A 25,625-nucleotide genomic window follows, 5' to 3' on the forward strand; every position below is an offset into this window, starting at 1 on the left:
CTGGACATGTCATGCTTTGTGTTGTTGTGGTGGTTACCACCAACCCATCATCAAAGACAGGAAATCGCGGTTATTTCAATTTATTGTTTTGTGTCTGTTTTTGGTGTCTTAAGTTTTGCTAACACACCTAAATGTTAAACAAAAATAAGTTACCGGTGGGTGCAATGCGTAGCAGGATAGTTTACAAACTAGTTATTTTTTGCTAATTTACAAACAAAAAAGTTTGTTTTTTTGACTTTCTAATAGTATTTTTTTTTTTGCGCGAAAACATTAACGTTAGCATGCTAGGCTAACTGTTGTGACTTGGCTCTTTCTGAGGCTGTAAATTAGCAAAAGTTGAAGATGGAGCTTCGCAGGAAATCTGGTCGAGTTGTGATGCAAGTCAGAAGGTCGATCCGTCTCAGGAAAAATAACAGCACGTTTTTAGAGGTGGGTGAATATTTTTTCTTGTTGAATTGAGTGAGTTAGCTTTTCCGCCTTCCTCTCTCTTCCTCATCCGACTTGTTCATAGCCACGTAGCTAACCAGGTTGGCACTGTAGAGTGACAGAGTACAACACGTTCAGCGGGTTTGATTGTAGCTGACGGCCGATAAACTCCTGGTAAGTTTAAGTTAAAAAAATCCTTGAATATAAATTCAAAGTTTAGGTGAATCACTATATTTAGACGCCAGGTTTGAAAACTCGCTCATAGTTTCCCTTTTCCGAGTTTCTGTTGGGTCAGACTGGTCTCATAGACTAGACGTAACATCGTAAACTAAAGCTACTCAAATTAGTATGATTATGTTTGTTAAAGGGTTTAAAGATGGAAGGTTATTTGAGGTTAAAGCGAAAGGACGGTGGGTGTGTATATAACGCGGACGTTTAGCCATCCAAAAGGTTGCTGGGTCGAATCCCAGCACAGACAATTGAAGTTTATTAGCAACTTTACAACTGACATTACTTATTACTTTTTTGTTGTTGTTTATTGTTACTTTGTAACTACTTAGCATGTTAGCTAAAGCCCTTTCCCTACCCCCTAACCCCTAGAGCTAATTTAAGCCATCTAACTTTAGTTAGCGTTAGCCACAACAAATACGTTTAACAAATTCGTAGCATATCATACGTTTTGCAAATTCGGGAACATATATTGTAAGTTTTGGCAACTCGTAACATATCATACGAATTGTAATTAATATTATACAAAATGGATGATGGACATCCACAATATACTACAATAGCATAGAACAGTTGTAAGTAGAAGAGAAGGTCCAGTCATAAAATGTCCTAGGTGGCAAAAGTCCATATGGAGTTTTAAAAACACATTTCCCACAATTCTACACATTTTGCATGTGTGCAGAGATTGTTTTTGCTGTTTTTAAAAGCTACGCATTCTTACGTGTCGTTTATATGATACCTGTGGTCGAAGCCCGGCTTAGTAAAAAATAAATAATACATATATTTATTTTTCTGGACCCCACGGTCCATATTGACCCCTGTCTGGATCCAGTCCGTAGTCTGACAGTTGGCCCATAGGACATCCACAAATGAACACATCCCATACGAAAACGTAACACGTCACATTAAATAGAGTGCTCTCGGATTTCACATGCATCATTTATACAAAATGCTCAGAACACGTTGGTTGCATCGGTTGGAACTAGGAGTTGCAGCAGGGTCATGTGCAAAATCGACCACCGACTTGATTGTGTGACTCGTTCTAGGATACAGAGGAGTTTCAGGACCAAGCTGTGATGGATGATGATCATTCTCCCGCCCTGTCAGAAGATGACGTCACCACGACGCGGTCTGAGGACTCCCACCCGGACGTGATGGTAGGTTTTAACAGTACATCTATGGTTTTGTTTTCTTTTGCCATATACACAACTTGGCATTGCCCTGAATCAAATCAAATCAAATGTATATTTATATAGCCCTTCGTACATCAGCTGATGTCTCAAAGTGCTGTACAGAAACCCAGCCTAAAACCCCCAAACAGCAAGCAATGCAGGTGTAGAAGCACGGATAATTTGGCCTACTCCTCACAGGAAATGAAAACATTTTACAGCTCTATGATGACCCGTGTCTTGATTTAAGGTTTCTTACTGTTTGCATTAAAGAAACTGGAGACACTTTTTAAAACGTTGGCCTTGTCCCGTATGATTTACTCCTCACAGGAAATGACATCATGAATGTCTTTTTCGTATGTATTGGATCATTTCCTTCCTGTTACTTAGCATTTGATGAAACTGTAGATGGGACACTGTGAAATGATTCATTTGAAATGAAAAGACCTGTACATTGCGCTCGCCCCTGTCACTTTTTATTACTGCAAATTATTCACACACACCTTGCAACAAGTAACCTTCGTGTTTTTTTTTGTGGTTTTTTTAACTATTAATTTCTGACATTCTCTCCCTTCCTGACCCCCGGGGGGGGGAATTATTTTTTTTTGTAAAACAGGGAGCTAAGAATTGGACTGTAATGTTGAACCGGTTAGACCAAGAGGAAGACTCTGAGAAGAAAGAGGATGAAGAAAAAGAAGACGCGCGAAAAACTGGGAAACAACAACATGCGTCTCGAATTCCTGCTTTTCACAAAACATTAGCCAAAAAACGCCCCACCACCACCAGCAGCAGCACCAGCAGCAGTCAACGCTCAGATCCACCTGCCTCATCTATTACCAGCAAAGAGTCTTCTAACCAGGCAGCTTTAACAAGCAGCAGTGGAGAGATGTCAAGATCAAAACTGCCCAATATTAGAGAAACGGGTCTCCCTCTTCCCACAGTCCGTCTACATAAACTCAACCCTCAGACCCTGTCTCATGCTGTTAGCTCCTCAGAGCAAAGCCCCAGCTCTCTGGATGTTACTCCACCCGAGGGGGATCAGGAGCAGCTCCATCCCATGACGGCAACCCCCAGACCGGCCCTCAGGGCTGAAGCAGGGGACTACGATGACCCGGGAGAACCACTTCATACCACTGGAGCTGCACAGAAGGCGACGGAGGAAGAGTTTGAGGCTGACGTCAGAATGGATGGCAGCGACGTCCCTTCTGGTCATGCCGAAAAGGAATCCCTAGAGACAGGTGAAGGTGAGGAAGATGAGACCGATCTGAATCAGCCTGATGATGATGATGATGATGATGATGTAGAAACAAGCTATGAGGAAAATCCCTGTCAGGCTGAAGCCATGGAGATTGAGTTTCTGTTAGAAGAGGATGGAGATGGGTTGGACTCCTCCCCATTGCTGGAGGAGAAGGAGCTTGAGAAGCCCAGTGTTGAGACTGAGAGCTTCAGTGAATCAGAGGTTGTTCGTGAGAATCAAGACAAGTCTGCCAACAAAGAGAGGGCTTCTGGGAAATGGTCAAAAACCCTAGAGGATACAACCGTCGCTGATACCGCAGTCCCCTCTAACAGAGCAGTGCCTCGGAGAACAGCTAAACCCAGTCAGTCAAACAAGGTGAGGTGTCTAGATACCAGTTCTTTCTCTTGATATTACCCCCATCTTGGTATGCCACACCATAAGCATCAGCTGTATTGTATTGATTTTTATCTGCAATTGTACATTTCCTTTATCTTGCTTTGTTTTGATTGTAGGCTATGCACACAATGACCCCATGGAGATTGTCCCAACATAAGATAATGACTATCTTAATGACACGAACGTCTTAGCAGCCTGACCTTAACGACGTACAAACGTCTTAGCAGCCTGATCTTAAGGACGTACAAACGTCTTAGCAGCCTGATCTTAATGACGTACAAACGTCTTAGCAGCCTGATCTTAAGGACGTACAAACGTCTTAGCAGCCTGATCTTAAGGACGTACAAACGTCTTAGCAGCCTGATCTTAATGACGTACAAACGTCTTAGCAGCCTGACCTTAATGACGTACAAACGTCTTAGCAGCCTGATCTTAAGGACGTACAAACGTCTTAGCAGCCTGATCTTAAGGACGTACAAACGTCTTAGCAGCCTGATCTTAAGGACGTACAAACGTCTTAGCAGCCTGATCTTAAGGACGTACAAACGTCTTAGCAGCCTGATCTTAACGACGTACAAACGTCTTAGCAGCCTGATCGTAACGACCTACAGACAATCCCTTCTTGTAATAGTTCACATGATCTGTTCTCTTTCTCATGTTTTAAATCTCACTCTTAAATTTGTAGACGTCATGGTGCTGGAGCTTTGCACTATTCTGCCTTTTCCCCTCCACTCTGCTTGTGATTGGAGGATTCGGTCAACACGTGTGGCACTATGGGATGCCTCTGTCGGTGTCACAGTTGATGGGACAGTTGGAGCTGCACTGGCTGGAGGGACTGTGGGTGCCACACGAGCCTTGTAACTCAGATTGTCGGTAAGAAAAGAAGTGTGACAACAAGATAAATTGTTACATGTTTTATTTGACCCTTCACTAAATCTATTCACGTGATTTTATATGTAATTTATAAGTAATTTAATTGTTTCACAGCTTTTGGTGGATGTTGGGACGGGGGACAGATCTAGATTTATTTTTTAGATTTATTTTTAATATTTAGTGCACTGCTTTGGACCAGAACCATTTGGGGTCATTTGGGATGTACCCTATGGGTGGTTCTGGTAAGAAACAGAGCACATTCTAGGGAATAGGGTGGCATTTTGGGATACGGCCATGGGTTTGTTACCGTTGGCATCATCTACCACGTTGACGTCGTCATTGAGATGTCTAATCTCTTAAAAAGCAACAAATCCCTTTGATAAAAGGCCTGTAATGGCATTGTTATGAGCCAGAAGCAGCTATTCTAGTGTTGCAATTGACTACAACGTGTAAAAGGATAAGTTTGGTCAGAAAGTAAATCTCGTCTAAAACGGAGCTCGTAACATCTGTGCGTCCTAACGGGTAAATGAAGGTTTGGTTTTGATTTGACGATGTCCACTTGCCCACTAACGTGGGGTGGGGTGGGTTAAACTCGTAATGACACAACGACAAGGTTTCAGTTTACCAACGTTTACTAAACCCCATTAGCACATTAGCACTCAGGCCAGGTTCATCAACAACGAGTCTGCTGCGCAGGCGTACTAATAACGGAGTGATAGCCCCCGCAATAATAGAGTGATAGCCCCCGGCAATAACAGAGTGATAGCCCCCGGCAATAACGGAGTGATAGCCCCCGGCAATAACGGAGCGATAGCCCCCGGCAATAACGGAGCGATAGCCCCCCGGCAATAACGGAGCGATAGCCCCCGGCAATAACGGAGCGATAGCCCCCCGGCAATAACGGAGCGATAGCCCCCCGGCAATAACGGAGCGATAGCCCCCCGGCAATAACGGAGCGATAGCCCCCCGGCAATAACGGAGCGATAGCCCCCCGGCAATAACGGAGCGATAGCCCCCCGGCAATAACGGAGCGATAGCCCCCCGGCAATAACGGAGCGATAGCCCCCCCGGTAATAACAGAGCGATAGCCCCCCCGGTAATAACAGAGCGATAGCCCCCCCCCGGTAATAACAGAGTGATAGCCCCCCCTCGGTAATAACAGAGCGATAGCCCCCCCGGTAATAACAGAGTGATAGCCCCCCCGGTAATAACAGAGTGATAGCCCCCCCGGTAATAACAGAGTGATAGCCCCCCCGGTAATAACAGAGTGATAGCCCCCCCGGCAATAACAGAGCGATAGCCCCCCCGGTAATAACAGAGCGATAGCCCCCCCGGTAGTAACAGAGCGATAGCCCCCCGGCAGTAACAGAGCGATAGCCCCCCGGCAGTAACAGAGTGATAGCCCCCGGTAATAACATAAATATAGGGATACATAAAACATGAAGTTACCAGGGTGAACAGCTGTGGTGATTGCTTTCTATCCAGTAGCGTAGACGGTACGACAGACATGTCCAGCAGCTCTGACTATCGGCATAAAACACCACGGCACGTGTGGTTTTGTTTTATTACTTGATAAATACAGCACCAGACACCTTTTAGTTGGATGTAAAATTGCTCAACAACAAAAACATATTCTACAAAAAAAAAAAATGTTAACTCAAGATATCTGGAAGCGATTTAAAAAAAAAATTATCTTAGATTCATTCTGGGGATTTTATAGGAAGTGAAATAGATTTCCTACAGTGTCTCACGGAGGACAATCATTAACCAAAAGCAGAATCGGTCAGGAAACACCTCCTCCATGACCGAAATCATGTTTATTTTTATTTTTATGAGCAACAGAATAACACACGAGCCAATCGGTGTGTTCAGTTTCTCTTTAAGAAGACTACCTGGGTCTGTTATCTCCTCTGGCCCTCTCCCACCGCAGAACCTGTCTGCTTCACCACCAGCCCAACGTCTGCAGTTGGAGATTACTGTGTTCACCCAACACAAGAATAGTCAATAGCCTGCTTCATTTTCCCTTTGTGCTGTACAGCTAACTCCAATGGTCATTTTGACTATACAGTATAAACTGATCTGGGACCAGGCTAGCAGGTCACAGCTTTCTCATGTCATAATGTCTTAACAGTCTGCATAGTGAAGTTGAAGGTGTCACTGGACTCGTGTGAACCAAGTCCAGTGACTTGTAATGTCCAGTACCAATATAGAAGACAGTGTCTGAGCCCATGTACTTGGCATGGGACTCCCGAGTGGCTCAGCGGTCTAAAGCACTGCATCTGAGTTCAAGAGGCATCGCTACAGTCGCTGATTCGAATCCAGGCTGTATCACATCCGGCTGTGATTAAGAACAAATTCTTATTTACAAATGACGGCCTACACCGGCCAAACCCGGACGAGGCTGGGCCAATTGTGCGCCGCCCTATGTCTCATAATAATAACATGGCTATAGACAGGAAGTAGATAATAACATGGCTATAGACAGGAAGTAGATAATAACATGGCTATAGACAGGAAGTAGATAATAACATGGCTATAGACAGGAAGTAGATAATAACATGGCTATAGACAGGAAGTAGATAATAACATGGCTATAGACAGGAAGTAGATAATAACATGGCTATAGACAGGAAGTAGAAAATAACATGGCTATACACCGGAAGTAGATAATAACATGGCTATAGACAGGAAGTAGATAATAACATGTCTACATACAGGGAGTATATGTAGTGTGTAGCCCTAATAGAATTGACATGTGTCTGGAGCGCTGCTGTAGCCCTAATATAATTGAATTGAATTGCTCTTCTCTAATCAGTGTGAGCCTGGTGGAAAGCATCCCTGATGGCCTCTTATACCCACTGGATTCCTCATCCCTGCCAAGCATTTCTGATACATGGACGAACCTACTGACCAGGGCCAACAGCTCTGTGGACATAGCTGCCTTCTACTTTACCCTCCGAGACACTGACCTGGGATTCACAGAGCCTAGTGCTGCACAGGTAGGAGAATACTGCCCTGAGACTCAGAGCCTAGTGCTGTACAGGTAGGAGAATACTGCCCTGAGACTCACAGAGCCTAGTGCTGCCCAGGTAGGAGAATACTGCCCTGAGACTCAGAGCCTAGTGCTGTACAGGTAGGAGAATACTGCCCTGAGACTCTCAGAGCCTAGTGCTGCACAGGTAGGAGAATACTGCCCTGAGACTCAGAGCCTAGTGCTGCCCAGGTAGGAGAATACTGCCCTGAGACTCAGAGCCTAGTGCTGTACAGGTAGGAGAATACTGCCCTGAGACTCAGAGCCTAGTGCTGCCCAGGTAGGAGAATACTGCCCTGAGACTCACAGAGCCTAGTGCTGCCCAGGTAGGAGAATACTGCCCTGAGACTCACAGATCCTAGTGCTGTACAGGTAGGAGAATACTGCCCTGAGACTCACAGAGCCTAGTGCTGCACAGGTAGGAGGAGAAAAGGGTTGGTATTTTTTGTATTTTTAACACGTTTTGGGGGTTTACCAATTAATTCATTTAAAAATATAATGTAAAAAGATTTAAGGAAAACATTTTAATCTATTAATTTGTGTTTTGGTGATAATATACAAATGAATCACACAATCATCATCACAAATCTCAAATGACTTCCCCATTCCAAGTGGCACCAGTGGATGTTTAGGAGAGCTGTTCCGTTGAGTTCTTTTGCACATTGATCAGTTCTATTTTGATGTGTGTGTGTGTGTGTGTGTGTGTATTTTATTTAATGTGTTGTCACTTTGACCTGTATGTGGGGTTTTTTTTACAGGGTAAGCAGGTCTTCAAGCAGCTGATGGAACTGGAAGCAAAAGGAGTGAAACTTCAGATTGCTGTTAATGGTCCTCAGAATGATAATCGAGACACGGCTGATTTAGCCAGAACGGGTACATTCAGCTACTTGCACATCTGTCACCACAGCTGGCCCTGCTTTCTGTTCTTCCGGTTATGCATGTGTTCTGTAAATGACTAGCAAATGGACTGTATGTGGTTGTCTGTCCTACCTTTAGTTGACTGATGTGGTTGTCTATCCTACCTTAGTTGACTGAAATGTGGTTGTCTGTCCTACCTTAGTTGACTGAAATGTGGTTGTCTGTCCTACCTTAGTTGACTGATATGTGGTTGTCTGTCCTACCTTAGTTGACTGAATGTGGTTGTCTGTCCTACCTTTAGTTGACTGATGTGGTTGTCTATCCTACCTTAGTTGACTGAAATGTGGTTGTCTGTCCTACCTTAGTTGACTGATATGTGGTTGTCTATCCTACCTTAGTTGACTGATATGTGGTTGTCTGTCCTACCTTAGTTGACTGATGTGGTTGTCTGTCCTACCTTAGTTGACTGATATGTGGTTGTCTGTCCTACCTTAGTTGACTGATATGTGGTTGTCTATCCTACCTTAGTTGACTGATATGTGGTTGTCTATCCCACCTTAGTTGACTGATATGTGGTTGTCTATCCTACCTTAGTTGACTGTGGTATGTGGTTGTCTGTCCTACCTTTAGTTGACTGATATGTGGTTGTCTGTCCTACCTTAGTTGACTGATATGTGGTTGTCTGTCCTACCTTAGTTGACTGATATGTGGTTGTCTATCCTACCTTAGTTGACTGATATGTGGTTGTCTATCCTACCTTAGTTGACTGATATGTGGTTGTCTATCCCACCTTAGTTGACTGATATGTGGTTGTCTGTCCTACCTTAGTTGACTGATATGTGGTTGTCTGTCCTACCTTAGTTGACTGATATGTGGTTGTCTGTCCTACCTTAGTTGACTGATATGTGGTTGTCTATCCTACCTTAGTTGACTGATATGTGGTTGTCTATCCCACCTTAGTTGACTGTGGTATGTGGTTGTCTGTCCTACCTTTAGTTGACTGTGGTATGTGGTTGTCTGTCCTACCTTTAGTTGGCTGTGTCTAACCTCCTGCTTTGTTTTTTTGTGTCCAGGTGCAGAGGTACGGGAAGTGGATCTCCAGTCAGTGACGGGAGGTATCGTCCACACCAAGCTGTGGGTCGTGGATCAGAAACACCTCTACCTGGGCAGTGCCAACATGGACTGGCGGTCCCTCACACAGGTATTTCCTAAAGTACTGGTATAAAATACCCTCCTCTCTAGTTCATTTTATTTATTTTTAATAGAAAACATCGTCTGAACTGTTGAACAGGGAAACTGGTGAAACAGCATGTTGAGCCATTTTTATGTTATTTATTTTTTTAAACAATTAATATGTCTCATTATATATCAATGCGTTGATCGATGATTGATTGATTTCACGATTGATTGATCACCTCAGGTGAAGGAGGTGGGCGTTTCAATGGAGGACTGCAGCTGCCTGGCACAGGATGCGTCAAGGATATTCGGGGTGTACTGGAACATTGGTGCTCAAAAAAATGGCTCCCTACCCCCCTTCTGGCCTGCCCGATACTCTGCCCTCTCTAGCTCCAAGCACCCCTTAAATCTCAAACTCAATGGGGTCCCTGCACGAGTATATCTCTCTGTGAGTTGGATCTTGTTTTTTTTTGTTGCTGCGTTCCAAATGGCAACTTGTATCCCTACATAGTGCTCTACTTTTGAACAGAGCCCTATTCCCTACACACTGCTCTACTTTTGAACAGAGCACTATGGGTAAAAAATGGTGTTCTTTGAGATGCCATATTTGACTAAATAACCCTTTCCACTCATATTTTGCATAATGCTACTGAATGTTTTGTTTTAACTAACTGTCCTATTGTTTCAGAGCGCTCCACCCCAGATATCAGCTTATGGACGCTCCGACGATCTATCCACCATCCTCTCTGTCATCGCAGACGCCCAGAAATATGTCCACATCTCAGTCATGGACTATCTTCCGCTGTCCCAGTTCACTGAGCCACTCAGGTGACTGTCCGTACTCGGCTGAATCCTAACTTCCACTTGAGTAGAATTTTTCACTTCTCCCATTGACTTCAGTGCCGGAGTGAAAATTCAACTTAAGTGGAAGTTAAGATTCACTCCTTAAATCCTTCTCTAACTTTGTATCAGATTTTATTCATTGAAGACGTTTTATTGGATGTATGTTGTGCATATGTTTTAAACGTCTAACCAATCAGGTCCATTTCTGTATTAGGTTCTGGCCTGCGATTGACTCGGCCTTACGGGCAGCAGCGTGTACTAGAGGGGTAGAGGTCAACCTACTAGTGAGCTGCTGGTCACACTCTCCAGGCTCCATGTTCCTCTTTCTACAGTCCCTGACCGTCCTCAACAGACCTCCCCTGGGATGCAACATCAATGTGGCACGTTTGCTGTTTTCAATTCTCTCCTTTTTAAAAAAATAATGTTTTAAATACCATAAAAATACTTGTAGACAGCTAAAGCAAGCACACAATTTTCTTCAGAAAATGTACCTTCTTCTTTTTCTAGTTTTGCATCCGGTTGTTGTCGCTCATGTCCTATTTCCATGATGTGTCCTACAGAAAGTGTTTGAGGTGCCTTCGACAGCAGAGCAGAAAAAGATCCCTTTCTCAAGAGTGAACCATGCCAAGTACATGGTGACCGACCGAGTCGTCTATATTGGTACTGCACATCACAATCACTAATCGTTGGACAAAATGTCCGTTGCTTTTATGGATTTGATTCTGCTGCAAAACCAATGTCTACTGTTTTTTTTAATTTTTTATTAATTTTTTATTTTTTTTACAATATAAACATTACATTACACATAGCATTCTGTTGTACACGGAGATGTTTTGGACCTGCCATATCATTACACTAACTTGTACCTTGTATTGTGTGATCACAGGAACATCCAACTGGTCAGAGAACTATTTCACCCACACTGCAGGTATCGGGCTGGTGGTGAACCAGACCGGTTCTGTGGTGGCACAAGGCCAGAGGAGTTTACAGGTCCAGCTACAGGAAGTGTTCCTCAGGGACTGGACATCTCGATACGCCCGGATCCTATCCAATGACGATGTCAAACACTGTTGTAGATGATGCTAACGACTCGGGGATTCATCCCAAATGGCACCCTATTCCCTATCTAGTGCACTACTTTTGACCAGAGAAAATAGTGCACGATAATGTAGAGAATAGGGTGGGTGCCATTTTGGGACACAGACCCATATTAGTTTTAGATAACAGTTTTGGCATATACTTTCACCGGGGCTCAGAATGCTGCCTATCATAAGAGCATGCGCTTACCTTGCATTGCTTAGTTTTTTTGTTTTTTTTTAAACCACTCCCATTTGACAATTCTGTTGTTACATGCAGCATTTGACTGTATATATTTGCTAATTTTGGGTGAAAACATATTTTCTACTTGAGTGATTTGCTGTATCTTTGTTTTCCCCCTATTCTGAATGGAAGTGTCAATATTGAATTAATCTTGGAAGTTCTGTTTTTGATCCATTTATTTTGCTTAGCTGACTGATGTTGTCAGTGACTCAAGGCATGTGTTGTCTATAAAGGAAAAGACTGATTACCTTTTGTCATGCCAGGTGCATTTTTGTGTTATGTCATATGTTTATACAGTTTTTCAACCAAAGATGTTTCAACTTCATTCTTATTCTTGAAATTAAATATATTTGTTATTATTTTTAAGCCAACAAATCCTTGTCTTTTATCACAATCAGTGATCACATTATTGGGATCAAAAAAGCTCATGTGTTCATGATCCAGTCTGTTTTAAGGTGATGAAAGATGCACAGAGCTTTTATTTTGAAATTCGACGTCACACAAATCTTCTGCTCCGGAAGTAAACGTTTAACTTCTGGGAAAAAAAACATCACCAGTTTCCTGTGATTTGCTGCTGGATTTAATCATTTAGACACGATTCATTCCTTTCTGATAAATTAAACAGAAGACTACAATCAAGGAAGAGTGAGCGGGAAAAATGTTTTATCATGTAAGTAGTTAGATTTGTATGATATTGTGACGATAACAAGCATCACCATGTCTAACTGCTATCTCTAGTGCTAGCTTTGTTAACCGGTTGGATAGCTATCTAGCTAACTGCTCTCTTAACTAACTGTTGCCAAAAGTGAAAACAAATCAACGTCCATAATAGTTCTACATATTTAACGGGTTTATACCTGTCTGGTGATGTTAGTTTGTTAAAAGCAGCTATGAATCAGATATCTACGTTACTTAGACTTAATGAAAGTGCTAGCATTCTCAACAATAAACAGTACAACTGTTCAGGTACAGTAATTTAGTACTATTGTAAAACAAACTGTACACTAACATTGATATATATATCATTCACAGATTTCCCTGGAGCATGAGATCCTGCTCCACCCTCGGTACTTTGGTCCCAATCTCCTGAACACTGTGAAACAGAAGCTCTTCACAGAAGTGGAGGGAACGTGCACAGGAAAGTGAGTGGTATTGTGCCAAGGGCGGCTTTCCTTTCATTAGCCTGGAACCGATAAATCAGTATTGCTGAGTGTAGTGTGATTCAGTGTGGACTCCAGGCTAAATTTCAAAGTAGAATAAAGACGAAACAGTTTCACAACACTGGGTAGGTTGTTTTGACCAGTAACAAGTTGATTTGCTTGCTCACTTAATGACACTTGACTCTCTGTTCCAGATATGGGTTCGTCATTGCGGTGACCACCATTGACAACATTGGTGCAGGTGTCATCCAACCGGGCAGGGGATTCGTGCTTTACCCTGTCAAGTACAAGGCTATTGTTTTCCGTCCATTCAAAGGCGAGGTGGTAGATGCCGTGGTTACCCAGGTCAACAAGGTAAGGGGACGAAGGCTACGTCCCAAACGTATTCCCTTTATCAGGGACCGATTTTAAAATATATATATATATACATACATACACACACACACACACACACAGTGGGGAGAACAAGTATTTGTTACACTGCCGATTTTGCAGGTTTTCCTACTTACAAAACATCTGTTCTGTAATTTTTAGCATAGGTACACTTCAACTGTGAGAGACGGAATCTAAAACAAAAATCCAGAAAATCACATTGTATGATTTTAAGTAATTATTTAGCATTTTATTGCATGACATCTTATGCGAGGGAATAATTTGGAACAGATTTCCAAAATTACAATCACTTGATTTGCTGGTTGTTTTTACATTTCTTATGTCCAACGATTAATAATAAAGCCTAGTGGTTAGAGTGTAGGGCGGCAGGTAGCCTAGTGGTTAGAGTGTAGGGGCGGCAGGTAGCCTAGTGGTTAGAGTGTAGGGCGGCAGGTATCCTAGTGGTTAGAGTGTAGGGCGGCAGGTAGCCTAGTGGTTAGAGTGTAGGGCGGCAGGTATCCTAGTGGTTAGAGTGTAGGGTGGCAGGTAGCCTAGTGGTTAGAGTGTAAGGGCGGCAGGTAGCCTAGTGGTTAGAGTGTAGGGGCGGCAGGTAGCCTAGTGGTTAGAGTGTAGGGACGGCAGGTAGCCTAGTGGTTAGAGTGTAGGGACGGCAGGTAACCTAGTGGTTAGAGTGTAGAAGTGGCAGGTAGCCTAGTGGTTAGAGTGTAGAGACGGCAGGTAGCCTAGTGGTTAGAGTGTAGAGGCGGCAGGTAGCCTAGTGGTTAGAGTGTAGGGGCGGCAGGTAGCCTAGTGGTTAGAGTGTAGAGGCGGCAGGTAGCCTAGTGGTTAGAGTGTAGAGGCGGCAGGTAGCCTAGTGGTTAGAGTGTAACTGGCTTGCCTAGTTAAATAAAGATAAAATAAAATAAAACTTTGGGAGGAGGGGGGGGGTTAAAATTACCCGTAGGCCAAATTCAATGTTCTAGGTACAAAAAAAGCAAAACATTTACTGTACCTAGACCTACATGATGTCCTAATGAGAATAACTAGAGGTTGCATGAAAACATTGAATGCTGACAGACACTGGAGTAGTTCAGTGAACTGGGACAATGGAAGACAGTACATGGCTGAGATGTGGACATATTTCTGGGTAAATCAATGGATATTATTATTATTTTTTTTTCACCTTTATTTAACCAGGTAGGCTAGTTGAGAACAAGTTCTCATTTGCAACTGCGACCTGGCCAAGATAAAGCATAGAAGTGTGAACAGACAACACATAGTTACACATGGAGTAAACAATTAACAAGTCAATAACACAGGAGAAAAAAAAGAGAGTCTATATACATTGTGTGCAAAAGGCATGCCGCCCCTACACTCTAACCACTAGGCTACCTGCCACCCCCACTAGGCTACCTGCCACCCCTACTAGGCTACCTGCCACCCCTACACTCTATGTGACAGAGAGGATGGTGGATAGATCATCTGAGTGTCCATAAGATGATACCTGTATCTGGCGTTGTGCGATCTGAAAGAATGGGATAGTTAATTTAACTATCAGAAGCATTATGCAAAATATGAGTGGAAAGGGGTAAGTTATTCAAAGACTGTGTTTTAAAAAATAACATCCTCTTCCCTTTTAAAAGTGTTGTACTTTTGACCAGAGCCAATAGGGTGCCATTTGGGACACAGCCCAATCTTCTTTGATCTCATTAACATCTGAATAAGGATTGACAAGAAAAGATCTTATTGTTTTCATGGTGTGTTGAAATTTATACAAGATGTTCTATTCTTTTCAGGTTGGCCTTTTCACAGAGATCGGCCCCATGTCCTGTTTCATCTCTCGTCATGTAGGTCCACATGGAAATGTCTCGTCGTTGTTGTTGTTGTTGAATGGTTTTATTGATAAACTCTTTAAAATGTCAATGTGGTTACTTACTGTTTCTGCAGTCCATTCCCTCAGAGATGGAGTTTGACCCCAACTCAAATCCTCCCTGTTATAAGACCACTGACGAGGTAAGACACTAAAACTAGCCCTGCTCTTCACTAAAAAATGTGGTCGTCATTTGGAAAATAAATATTTAGGTAACATGGATACATGTCCTCTTATTAAGGATGCTGTCTTCTCCCCATTAGGACATTGTAATCCAACAGGATGATGAGATTCGTTTGAAAATCGTGGGAACAAGAGTGGATAAAAACGACATTGTGAGTACACTGTTAAATCACCATAAACTAAGGATGCTACCTGATAAGTCGCCGATTGCTCGCTGATCGGTTGCCGGTGGCTCGCCGATTGCAAGCCACCGCTAGCTATCTGAAGAGACCTGCAAGTTGTAACTTGGAATAATTTCTTTCTTCTGTTTCAGTTTGCCATTGGATCCCTCATGGACGATTACCTGGGTATGTTGACGTTATTAGTCTTCTTTCATGGGTGTCAAATAAATGATTGAATTGATCTGTAATTGTTTTTTTCTGTCTCTCAGGTCTTGTCAGCTGATGTCCCTGTAGTGCTACGCTGGTTAATCAACATACATCTCTTATATTTCATGTAAATGCCCCTACAATACAGTATTGTCAATACAAATATTTTTCCAGGTTGATCATGTGGTATTGCTGCACATAGTGAAGTTGTGTACTTATTGGGGAAGGATCAATGATCCTTTGACACAGTATGAATGCGTACTATTGAAACCACAGCCTGGTGATAAGCAGGTGGTTGTTGTCGTATTAAACGCTACTGTATCGTCTGAGTTACCCTTCAGTTGCTGTTGTATATTGTATTTCGACAACTTGAGAACTGAAATAAACAGTTTTTTTTAAAAATTTTATATAATGTGTACCTTGTCTCCTTTGAGTGTTCTGTCATTGTAAAATATGCGTTTGCCTTGGTCTGCTCCATTTTGTATGTGTTGTGCTTTTTCAAATGACAATGCACACAACAAATAGGATAAGGAGTTATCCATCACATTCAATCAATAGAAATTAATTGAAACCTACTTAGAAAAATGTAATACATTTTATTGTTTAAATGTAAATTCGTACCCATATTTTCTTAATTTGGGCAAAATTTGATTTATATTCAGTCAGTCTGGTTAAAGCGACGGGCCCGAACTGTCAGTAAATACGTCACTGGTGCGCGTCCACGTTCTTTCTCTCGTCCTAAAGATGGCGGCAGGGGTGAGTGAACTGGAGAGATGCCTTGTCACAGAATTTATACTTGCGTTTAAACAACCATCTGTACAATATCAGCCCCATCCATCCACTTATCCGCTACCTTTTAGTGCATCTGAAATATTTATGCCCTTTAAACGTCATTGCCGTGTTTATTTGTACCCCTTTTTCAGTCTTTCTTGACGATGCAGCATAATGGCTTGGGTTGTGGTTAAATGACGCCTCTTTCCGTGCCTTATGCCACGTTGGGGTTCTTCAGAGTCCGTGACGAATAATGAATTATATATAATCGCAGTCGTATGTATGCATGGCATATTTAGGACTTTAATTTCCTAATCAAAGCATCTACATATTGCCACCCGGAGTCTATTGGTAGCTTACTTGTGACCAGCTGGCTAACTAACGTTTAACTGAACAGTAATGTAAACGTAACGTGTTGGTCCTATGTTTCATGAGCTGAAATAAACGTTCCCAGACATTTTCTGTGCGCCCAAAAAAAAGCGGAATTCTCTTAAATTTTGTGCACACATTTGTTTACGTTCCTGTTAGTGGGCATTTCTCCATTGTCAAGATAATCCATTTACCTGACAGATGTGGCATATCGAGAAGCTGATTAAACAGCATGATCATTACATAGGTGCACCTTATGCTGCCGACAAGATAATGTCCACTCTAAAATGTGCTGTTTTGATGCACACCACAAATGTCTCAAATTTTGAGAGAGTTTAAATTTGGCATGCTGACGACAGGAATCCACCAGAGCTGTTGCCAGTTTTTTTTTTTTTATTGTCTGTTAATCATTTTGTTTAGTATATTTTACCTCTTTTATGTTTGTGGGATTGGAGAAGAAAGATGACGAGTTAAGGCTGACAGGCTCACCATTTAACTCTAGCCCAGCCTCGCTGACGCTATGCTATTTTCCAGATTTCTTTTGGTTGTTGACCACTTTATTTCTCTCTGGCCTCCGTTGATTTAAGTCACTCTAACCCTACAAGGGTAAAAACTCAATTACTTTTGTTATATTATTTGACCTATTGGTTAAAAGGTGTTTTTGATTGGATGCCCTACATAGCCTGCTGTTAGAAACCCCTAGTTGTGTAGCTTCTACTAGTTCCTGCCTGAACCACCACCACCTGGATCTAGAAGCACTGCTGTGTACATGGTTTTTCCTCCGCCATTTTTTAATAAAGTTGTGTGTTAATTATTATTATTTATTTATTTTTTAAACATCTTCTCCCTTCCACAGACTCTGTACACGTATCCAGAAAACTGGAGAGCCTTCAAGGCTCAGATTGCAGCCCAGTACAGCGGTGCCCGCCTCAAGGTACTACACGTTTAAACCTGCCTTCATCATATGTCTTTTTTCTTATTGTCCTGTGATTTGTTGTTCAATTATGTATTTATATAGTTGTTTTTTTTTACTGCGGCTGTAAGGATGACAAACTAACTCTGTTTACACAGGCAGCCCAATTCTGATCTTTTTCCCACTAATTGGTAATTTGACCAATCAGCTATTTTGTCCATAATTGGGAGAGAAAAAAATAAATAAATAATCAGAATTGGGCTGCCTGAGTAAACGCAGTCTAATTTTCCCTTTAGGATGAATTAAGTATCGTCTCGTCTCTCTTAAGGTGGCCAGCAGCGCCCCCGCCTTCACCTTTGGACAGACGAACCGTACCCCCGCCTTCCTCAACAACTTCCCCTTGGGCAAGGTGAGTTTCAGCATCCCGTTTTGTAATGAGATACGTCTTAAATGGGTACCCTATTCCCTACACAGTGCACTACGTTACCAGGACCCTATATAGGTAATAGGGTGCGACTTGGTATATGGTTTCCATTTTAGTCATTTAGCAGACCCACTTATCCAGAGCAACTTACAGGAGCAGTTGGGAGTTAAGTGCCTTGCTCAAGGGCACATCGACAGATTTTTAACCCAGTCACCTCAGAGATTTGAACCTGCGACTTTTCGGTTACTGGCCCACCGCTAGGCTAACTGCTTTACTGTGTACACATCCTTGGAACTTGGGACGATAATATTTTGTACTGTCTGTGGTTGTAGGCTTACCTTCCTAAAATAGTTTGTATGATGCAATGATGATTTTTGAATTTCTTCACCTGAAATAATAATAATGAAGTTTTATTGAGCTTTTTAACCCTGAGCATCAGACGTAAACGGACTATTTTAACGTAGCCTGATCCCAGATCTGCTGTCATATCTACTTCTCGTCATGCCAAACACGGCAAGGTGTGGCACGATGGCACAGGCTGGTGCCCAAGCTAGATTGAACATGGGTTTCATATCAGTGCTGGATTTCATATCAGTGCTGGATTTTCCCATAAAGAAAACAAAATGGTTGTTGTCGCCCATCTAGGTACAGGTGTTGAAAATGGACTCAAACTAATCCAAATAAATGACTGAATTTTTGTTGTTCGTTTTTACTGTCCCCCTCAACAGGTTCCAGCTTTTCAGGGCGATGACGGCTTCTGTCTTTTCGAGAGTAATGCCATTGCTCACTACCGTAAGTCTGTGTTTCACATCCCATCTTTTTCAGGGGTGCGTCCCAAATGGCACCCAATCCTCTACATACAATAGTGCACTATCTTTGACCGGAGGCCATAGGGTAGTGCACAATATAGGGAATATGGTGTCATTATGGACTCAAGCCCTTCTGCATTTTATGTGGACTGAAAGTGTCTGAAGATGAATTCAGAGATGCAAACTAGTCACCTTTTGGCTAAATGTACAGTTTTGAATCAAAAATAGGTGACCTATGTGATTTGTGTAGATCCAATGGGAAACGTTTTTTGTGGGTGGATCACTACTGGCTTTTAAGGGGGGGTTTGGATCACTACTGGCTTTAAGGAGGGGTTGGATCACTACTGGCTGTAAGGGGGGGGGGGGGGGGGATCACTACTGGCTTTAAGGGGGGGTTTGGATCACTACTGGCTTTAAGGGGGGGGTTTGGATCACTACTGGCTTTAAGGGGGGGGTTTGGATCACTACTGGCTTTAAGGGGGGGGTTTGGATCACTACTGGCTTTAAGGGGGGGGTTTGGATCACTACTGGCTTTAAGGGGGGGTTTGGATCACTACTGGCTTTAAGGAGGGGTTGGATCACTACTGGCTTTAAGGGGGAGGTTGGATCACTACTGGCTTTAAGGGGGGGTTTGGATCACTACTGGCTTTAAGGGGGGGGGGGGGGTGGATCACTACTGGCTTTAAGGGGGGGGGGTGGATCACTACTGGCTTTAAGGGGGGGTTTGGATCACTACTGGCTTTAAGGAGGGGTTTGGATCACTACTGGCTTTAAGGGGGAGGTTGGATCACTACTGGCTTTAAGGGGGAGTTTGGATCACTACTGGCTGTAAGGGGGGGGGGGGTGGATCACTGCTGGCTTTAAGGGGGGGTTGGATCACTACTGGCTTTAAGGGGGAGTTTGGCTCACTACTGGTAAGGAGGGGGGAGGGGGGTTTGGACCACTACTGGCGGTAATGGGGGGGGGGGGGGCGAGGTTAGATCACTACTGGCTTTAGGGGGGGGGGGGGTGGATCATTACTGGCTGTAAGGGGGGTTGGATCACTACTGGCTTTAGGGGGGGGGGGGGTGGATCACTACTGGCTTTAGGGGGGGGGTGGATCACTACTGGCTTTAGGGGGGGGGTGGATCACAACTAGCTTTAGGGGGGGGTGGATCACTACTAGCTTTAGGGGGGGGGGGGTGGATCACTACTGGCTTTAGGGGGGGGGTGGATCACTACTAGCTTTAGGGGGGGGTGGATCACTACTAGCTTTAGGGGGGGGTGGATCACTACTGGCTTTAGGGGGGGGGGTGGATCACTACTGGCTTTAGGGGGGGGGTGGATCACTACTGGCTTTAGGGGGGGGGGTGGATCACTACTGGCTTTAGGGGGGGGGGTGGATCACTACTGGCTTTAGGGGGGGGGGTGGATCACTACTGGCTTTAGGGGGGGGGGTGGATCACTACTAGCTTTAGGGGGGGGTGGATCACTACTAGCTTTAGGGGGGGGGTGGATCACTACTGGCTTTAGGGGGGGGGGGGTGGATCACTACTGGCTTTAGGGGGGGGGGTGGATCACTACTGGCTTTAGGGGGGGGGGGTGGATCACTACTGGCTTTAGGGGGGGGGGGTGGATCACTACTGGCTTTAGGGGGGGGTGGATCACTACTGGCTTTAGGGGGGGGTGGATCACTACTGGCTTTAGGGGGGGGGTGGATCACTACTGGCTGTTTGTGAATGAGTGATGAGTGTTTGGACCAATACTGGCTGTATCCAAGGCTCAGCCAATCGTTTTACATAACACAATGCAGCACGTGACTGAAGAGAGAAGAGACTACCAACTTACTATTTACAGCATCAGCCTGTGCTCTGAAAGACAGTTTGTCAGTTAACTTACAGCAGCGCGTCCCCTGAACCATAACGAAGAGGTACTGTAGGTCAGAAGCCTGACCACGGAGACGGGGGGGGTGAGAAGGTGATGAAGCAGTACTTCATGACCTGTAACCGAAAAAAAACACCTGGCATTTGGAAAGTTTGAGGTGAGGGAGACAGTGTGGTGGAACAAGTATTGTTAGCACTGTGAAGTATCTTGCTAGCGGGATCGGATTCTCGGTTAGCTAGCCAGAGAAATGTTGAGCAACATTAGCCAACTTATCAAATAATAGAGTTTATGGTGTGAAAATTAGCGGGCTCATAAAATCAGACAGCTAACGTTACAACATCAGATGAGCTGACGTTCGTAACCTAACCAATTCCATATAGTATTAACTGGTATACGACTCCTTGCCGTTCATCAAGTTATAACGCGTTGGTTACTATCTGGACCCTGGAAATCGGTGTGAAATGTTAACGAACTAACTACTATCTGTGAACTGATGATTTCCCTCTAAAGTATGTGGTTCATTTTCAGAATGAGAGAATTAGGTGAAAATGAGTTGCTTGTTTAACAGGTGGATTCAGGGATGAAGTGTAGCTGGAGCCGGGCCTGGTTTAACAGGTGAATTCAGGGATGAAGTGTAGCTGGAGCTGGGCCTGGTTTAACAGGTGAATTCAGGGATGAAGTGTAGCTGGAGCCGGGCCTGGTTTAACAGGTGTATTCAGGGATGAAGTGTAGCTGGAGCCGGGCCTGGTTTAACAGGTGTATTCAGGGATGAAGTGTAGCTGGAGCTGGGCCTGGTTTAACAGGTGAATTCAGGGATGAAGTGTAGCTGGAGCCGGGCCTGGTTTAACAGGTGAATTCAGGGATGAAGTGTAGCTGGAGCCGGGCCTGGTTTAACAGGTGTATTCAGGGATGAAGTGTAGCTGGAGCTGGGCCTGGTTTAACAGGTGAATTCAGGGATGAAGTGTAGCTGGAGCTGGGCCTGGTTTAACAGGTGAATTCAGGGATGAAGTGTAGCTGGAGCCGGGCCTGGTTTAACAGGTGAATTCAGGGATGAAGTGTAGCTGGAGCCGGGCCTGGTTTAACAGGTGGATTCAGGGATGAAGTGTAGCTGGAGCCGGGCCTGGTTTAACAGGTGAATTCAGGGATGAAGTGTAGCTGGAGCTGGGCCTGGTTTAACAGGTGAATTCAGGGATGAAGTGTAGCTGGAGCCGGGCCTGGTTTAACAGGTGAATTCAGGGATGAAGTGTAGCTGGAGCCGGGCCTGGTTTAACAGGTGGATTCAGGGATGAAGTGTAGCTGGAGCCGGGCCTGGTTTAACAGGTGAATTCAGGGATGAAGTGTAGCTGGAGCTGGGCCTGGTTTAACAGGTGAATTCAGGGATGAAGTGTAGCTGGAGCTGGGCCTGGTTTAACAGGTGAATTCAGGGATGAAGTGTAGCTGGAGCTGGGCCTGGTTTAACAGGTGGATTCAGGGATGAAGTGTAGCTGGAGCTGGGCCTGGTTTAACAGGTGAATTCAGGGATGAAGTGTAGCTGGAGCCGGGCCTGGTTTAACAGGTGAATTCAGGGATGAAGTGTAGCTGGAGCCGGGCCTGGTTTAACAGGTGAATTCAGGGATGAAGTGTAGCTGGAGCCGGGCCTGGTTTAACAGGTGAATTCAGGGATGAAGTGTAGCTGGAGCTGGGCCTGGTTTAACAGGTGAATTCAGGGATGAAGTGTAGCTGGAGCTGGGCCTGGTTTAACAGGTGAATTCAGGGATGAAGTGTAGCTGGAGCTGGGCCTGGTTTAACAGGTGAATTCAGGGATGAAGTGTAGCTGGAGCTGGGCCTGGTTTAACAGGTGGATTCAGGGATGAAGTGTAGCTGGGCCTGGTTTAAACTGGAAGCCGCTATAGAGGTGAAAGAAACACCACACACTTTCCCTCTTTCTCAATAAAGAGTTATGCCAGGTGTTACTCTGCCTGAAAGAGATCAATTATGCCAACAAACGGTCTCATTCTTGGGGCAGCAGGTAGTGGTTAGAGCGTTGGGCCTGTAACTGAAAGGTTGCTAGATCGAATCCCTGAGCTGACAAGGTACAAATCTGTCATTCTGCGCCTGAACAAGGCAGTTAACCCACTGTTCCTAGGCTGTCATTGAAAATAAGAATTTGTTCTTAACTGACTTGCCTGGTTAAATAAAGGTCAAATTAAAAAATGATCTGCTGGCACATTGTAGAACAGATGTCCACAGGCAGAAAGTGTACACTGTAATAACCTGCAGTGTAGCCCAAAGATCTGGTTTTAGTTGTGTTGAACTTGACACTAACACCTGAGAGTGAGGAGGATTTGTACATGTGTTACTCAGTGAATGTTATTTTTCCACACAATGAAGCCTTGTGCACTTGATCGACGTCTACTATCGTGGCCACTATAATAGAACAAAAATAGAATCCACGTTTTGTTTCATTCTATTTCTACTGTAAGATGTTTTTTCCCCCAAGTGCAATATTTACATGTGTGTGTGGTCACAAACGTACTATTATAAAGGCTGTCATGGTAACCAGCGTTCTATTATAAAGGCTGTCATGGTAACAAGAGTTCTGTTTCAAAGGCTGTCGTGGTAACCAGTGTACTATTATAAAGGCTGTCGTGGTAACCAGCGTTCTATTATAAAGGCTGTCGTGGTAACCAGCGTACTATTATAAAGGCTGTCATGGTAACCAGCGTACTATTATAAAGGCTGTCATGGTAACCAGCGTACTATTATAAAGGCTGTCATGGTAACCAGCGTACTATTATAAAGGCTGTCGTGGTAACAAGCGTACTATTATAAAGGCTGTCGTGGTAACCAGTGTACTATTATAAAGGCTGTCATGGTAACGAGTTCTGTTTTAAAGGCTGTCATGGTAACCAGCGTACTATTATAAAGGCTGTCATGGTAACCAGCGTACTATTATAAAGGCTGTCGTGGTAACCAGCGTACTATTATAAAGGCTGTCATGGTAACCAGTGTACTATTATAAAGGCTGTCGTGGTAACCAGTGTACTATTATAAAGGCTGTCATGGTAACCAGCGTACTATTATAAAGGCTGTCGTGGTAACCAGCGTACTATTATAAAGGCTGTCGTGGTAACCAGTGTACTATTATAAAGGCTGTCGTGGTAACCAGTGTACTATTATAAAGGCTGTCATGGTAACCAGCGTACTATTATAAAGGCTGTCGTGGTAACCAGCGTACTATTATAAAGGCTGTCGTGGTAACCAGCGTACTATTGCATATTTTATCAAGTGGATTAAACAAGGTTGGAGAATTGAGACTCAGCCCAAGCCTGTTTAGCCAGTATCTCTCCAGAGGCTGTATTTATCAATATCTAATATACATAGTTAGATCTGCTATGATGAAAATGAGATTTATTAAATCTGAACTCTGTAGTTGTTATACAGACCATTGTCAGTGAGGCTGAGCCTTTAGTGGCTGTCCTCTCTCCCTGTGGTGTCTGGCTCTGTCCTCTCTCTCCCTGTGGTGTCTGGCTCTGTCCTCTCTCTCCCTGTGGTGTCTGGCTCTGCCCTCTCTCTCCCTGTGGTGTCTGGCTCTGCCCTCTCTCTCCCTGTGGTGTCTGGCTCTGCCCTCTCTCTCCCTGTGGTGTCTGGCTCTGCCCTCTCTCTCCCTGTGGTGTCTGGCTCTGCCCTCTCTCTCCCTGTGGTGTCTGGCTCTGCCCTCTCTCTCCCTGTGGTGTCTGGCTCTGCCCTCTCTCTCCCTGTGGTGTCTGGCTCTGCCCTCTCTCTCCTTGTGGTGTCTGGCTCTGCCCTCTCTCTCCCTGTGGTGTCTGGCTCTGCCCTCTCTCTCCCTGTGGCGTCTGGCTCTGCCCTCTCTCTCCCAGTGGCGTCTGGCTCTGCCCTCTCTCTCCCTGTGGTGTCTGGCTCTGCCCTCTCTCTCCCTGTGGCATCTGACTCTGCCCTCTCTCTCCCTGTGGCGTCTGGCTCTGCCCTCTCTCTCCCTGTGGCGTCTGGCTCCGTCCTCTCTCTCCCTGTGGCGTCTGGCTCCGTCCTCTCTCTCCCTGTGGCGTCTGGCTCCGCCCTCTCTCTCCCTGTGGCGTCTGGCTCCGCCCTCTCTCTCCCTGTGGCGTCTGGCTCCGCTCTCTCTCTCTCCCTGTGGCGTCTGGCTCCGCTCTCTCTCTCCCTGTGGCGTCTGGCTCCGCTCTCTCTCTCCCTGTGGCGTCTGGCTCCGCCATCTCTCTCCCTGTGGCGTCTGGCTCTGCCCTCTCTCTCCCCTGTGGCGTCTGGCTCTGCCCTCTCTCTCCCCTGTGGCGTCTGGCTCTGTCCTCTCTCTCCCCTGTGGCGTCTGGCTCTGCCCTCTCTCTCCCCTGTGGCGTCTGGCTCTGCCCTCTCTCTCCCCTGTGGCGTCTGGCTCTGCCCTCTCTCTCCCCTGTGGCGTCTGGCTCTGCCCTCTCTCTCCCCTGTGGCGTCTGGCTCTGCCCTCTCTCTCCCCTGTGGCGTCTGGCTCTGGCCTCTCTCTCCCCTGTGGCGTCTGGCTCTGCCCTCTCTCTCCCCTGTGGCGTCTGGCTCTGCCCTCTCTCTCCCCTGTGGCGTCTGGCTCTGCCCTCTCTCTCCCCTGTGGCGTCTGGCTCTGTCCTCTCTCTCCCCTGTGGCGTCTGGCTCTGCCCTCTCTCTCCCCTGTGGCGTCTGGCTCTGCCCTCTCTCTCCCCTGTGGCGTCTGGCTCTGCCCTCTCTCTCCCCTGTGGCGTCTGGCTCTGCCCTCTCTCTCCCCTGTGGCGTCTGGCTCTGCCCTCTCTCTCCCCTGTGGCGTCTGGCTCTGCCCTCTCTCTCCCCTGTGGCGTCTGGCTCTGGCCTCTCTCTCCCCTGTGGCGTCTGGCTCTGCCCTCTCTCTCCCTTTGGCGTCTGGCTCTGCCCTCTCTCTCCCCTGTGGCGTCTGGCTCTGCCCTCTCTCTCCCCTGTGGCGTCTGGCTCTGCCCTCTCTCTCCCCTGT

General features: G+C 45.1%; 3 protein-coding genes, 1 long non-coding RNA gene and 1 other non-coding gene across 6 annotated transcripts in view; 4 read left to right on the forward strand and 1 right to left on the reverse strand.

Moving 5' to 3' along the window:
• Positions 1 to 41: 41 nt before the first annotated feature.
• pld7 (phospholipase D family, member 7) lies at positions 42 to 11,804 on the forward strand. Of its 2 annotated transcripts, none has more exons than XM_036969687.1 (12): positions 42 to 429; positions 1,701 to 1,811; positions 2,440 to 3,435; positions 4,142 to 4,329; positions 7,145 to 7,328; positions 8,119 to 8,233; positions 9,292 to 9,419; positions 9,639 to 9,842; positions 10,083 to 10,222; positions 10,452 to 10,617; positions 10,798 to 10,897; positions 11,124 to 11,804. In XM_036969687.1, the coding sequence occupies exons 1-12, from the start codon at positions 343 to 345 to the stop codon at positions 11,315 to 11,317; spliced, it is 2,613 nt and encodes an 870-aa protein (XP_036825582.1). In that variant the 5' UTR covers positions 42 to 342; the 3' UTR covers positions 11,318 to 11,804. The 2 variants fall into 2 exon arrangements, with proteins under 2 accessions (XP_036825582.1, XP_036825583.1); XM_036969688.1 differs by lacking the exon at positions 42 to 429 and adding an exon at positions 448 to 600.
• On the reverse strand, positions 8,271 to 9,029 carry LOC118946011. Its single transcript, XR_005041140.1, has 3 exons — positions 9,009 to 9,029; positions 8,514 to 8,644; positions 8,271 to 8,350 (listed from the first exon to the last, which is right to left on the reverse strand). It is a non-coding gene; the product is annotated as an uncharacterized LOC118946011 (long non-coding RNA).
• A 266-nt stretch (positions 11,805 to 12,070) lies between the features above and the next one.
• polr2g (RNA polymerase II subunit G) lies at positions 12,071 to 15,926 on the forward strand. Its single transcript, XM_021583248.2, has 8 exons — positions 12,071 to 12,227; positions 12,590 to 12,699; positions 12,912 to 13,071; positions 14,886 to 14,936; positions 15,037 to 15,102; positions 15,223 to 15,294; positions 15,456 to 15,489; positions 15,573 to 15,926. The coding sequence occupies exons 1-8, from the start codon at positions 12,216 to 12,218 to the stop codon at positions 15,584 to 15,586; spliced, it is 519 nt and encodes a 172-aa protein (XP_021438923.1). The 5' UTR covers positions 12,071 to 12,215; the 3' UTR covers positions 15,587 to 15,926.
• A 262-nt stretch (positions 15,927 to 16,188) lies between these two features.
• The window catches only part of LOC110504494 (elongation factor 1-gamma), a 32,206-nt gene continuing 22,769 nt past the window's right edge, over positions 16,189 to 25,625 (forward strand). The window contains exons 1-4 of the mRNA XM_021583249.2: positions 16,189 to 16,266; positions 17,507 to 17,584; positions 17,892 to 17,972; positions 18,716 to 18,779. Of these exons, the coding sequence (XP_021438924.1) occupies positions 16,255 to 16,266; positions 17,507 to 17,584; positions 17,892 to 17,972; positions 18,716 to 18,779 (235 nt within the window). The 5' untranslated portion in view covers positions 16,189 to 16,254. The remainder of the gene's footprint in view (positions 16,267 to 17,506; positions 17,585 to 17,891; positions 17,973 to 18,715; positions 18,780 to 25,625) is intronic.
• LOC118946087 lies at positions 18,347 to 18,424 on the forward strand. The gene has a single exon (XR_005041273.1). It is a non-coding gene; the product is annotated as a small nucleolar RNA SNORD36 (small nucleolar RNA).

The sequence above is a fragment of the Oncorhynchus mykiss genome, chromosome 31, assembly GCF_013265735.2.
Source record: "Oncorhynchus mykiss isolate Arlee chromosome 31, USDA_OmykA_1.1, whole genome shotgun sequence".
NCBI classification, from domain to species: domain Eukaryota; kingdom Metazoa; phylum Chordata; class Actinopteri; order Salmoniformes; family Salmonidae; genus Oncorhynchus; species Oncorhynchus mykiss.

Coding starts and splice junctions, on each gene's coding strand:
- pld7 (XM_036969687.1), top strand. CDS start 343: ATGGAGCTTCGCAGGAAATCTGGTCGAGTTGTGATGCAAGTCAGAAGG. Junction 3,436..4,141: donor AACCCAGTCAGTCAAACAAG/GTGAGGTGTCTA, acceptor TTAAATTTGTAG/ACGTCATGGTGCTGGAGCTT. Junction 10,223..10,451: donor CAGTTCACTGAGCCACTCAG/GTGACTGTCCGT, acceptor TTTCTGTATTAG/GTTCTGGCCTGCGATTGACT.
- polr2g (XM_021583248.2), top strand. Junction 13,072..14,885: donor TGGTTACCCAGGTCAACAAG/GTAAGGGGACGA, acceptor TATTCTTTTCAG/GTTGGCCTTTTCACAGAGAT. Junction 14,937..15,036: donor CCTGTTTCATCTCTCGTCAT/GTAGGTCCACAT, acceptor CTGTTTCTGCAG/TCCATTCCCTCAGAGATGGA.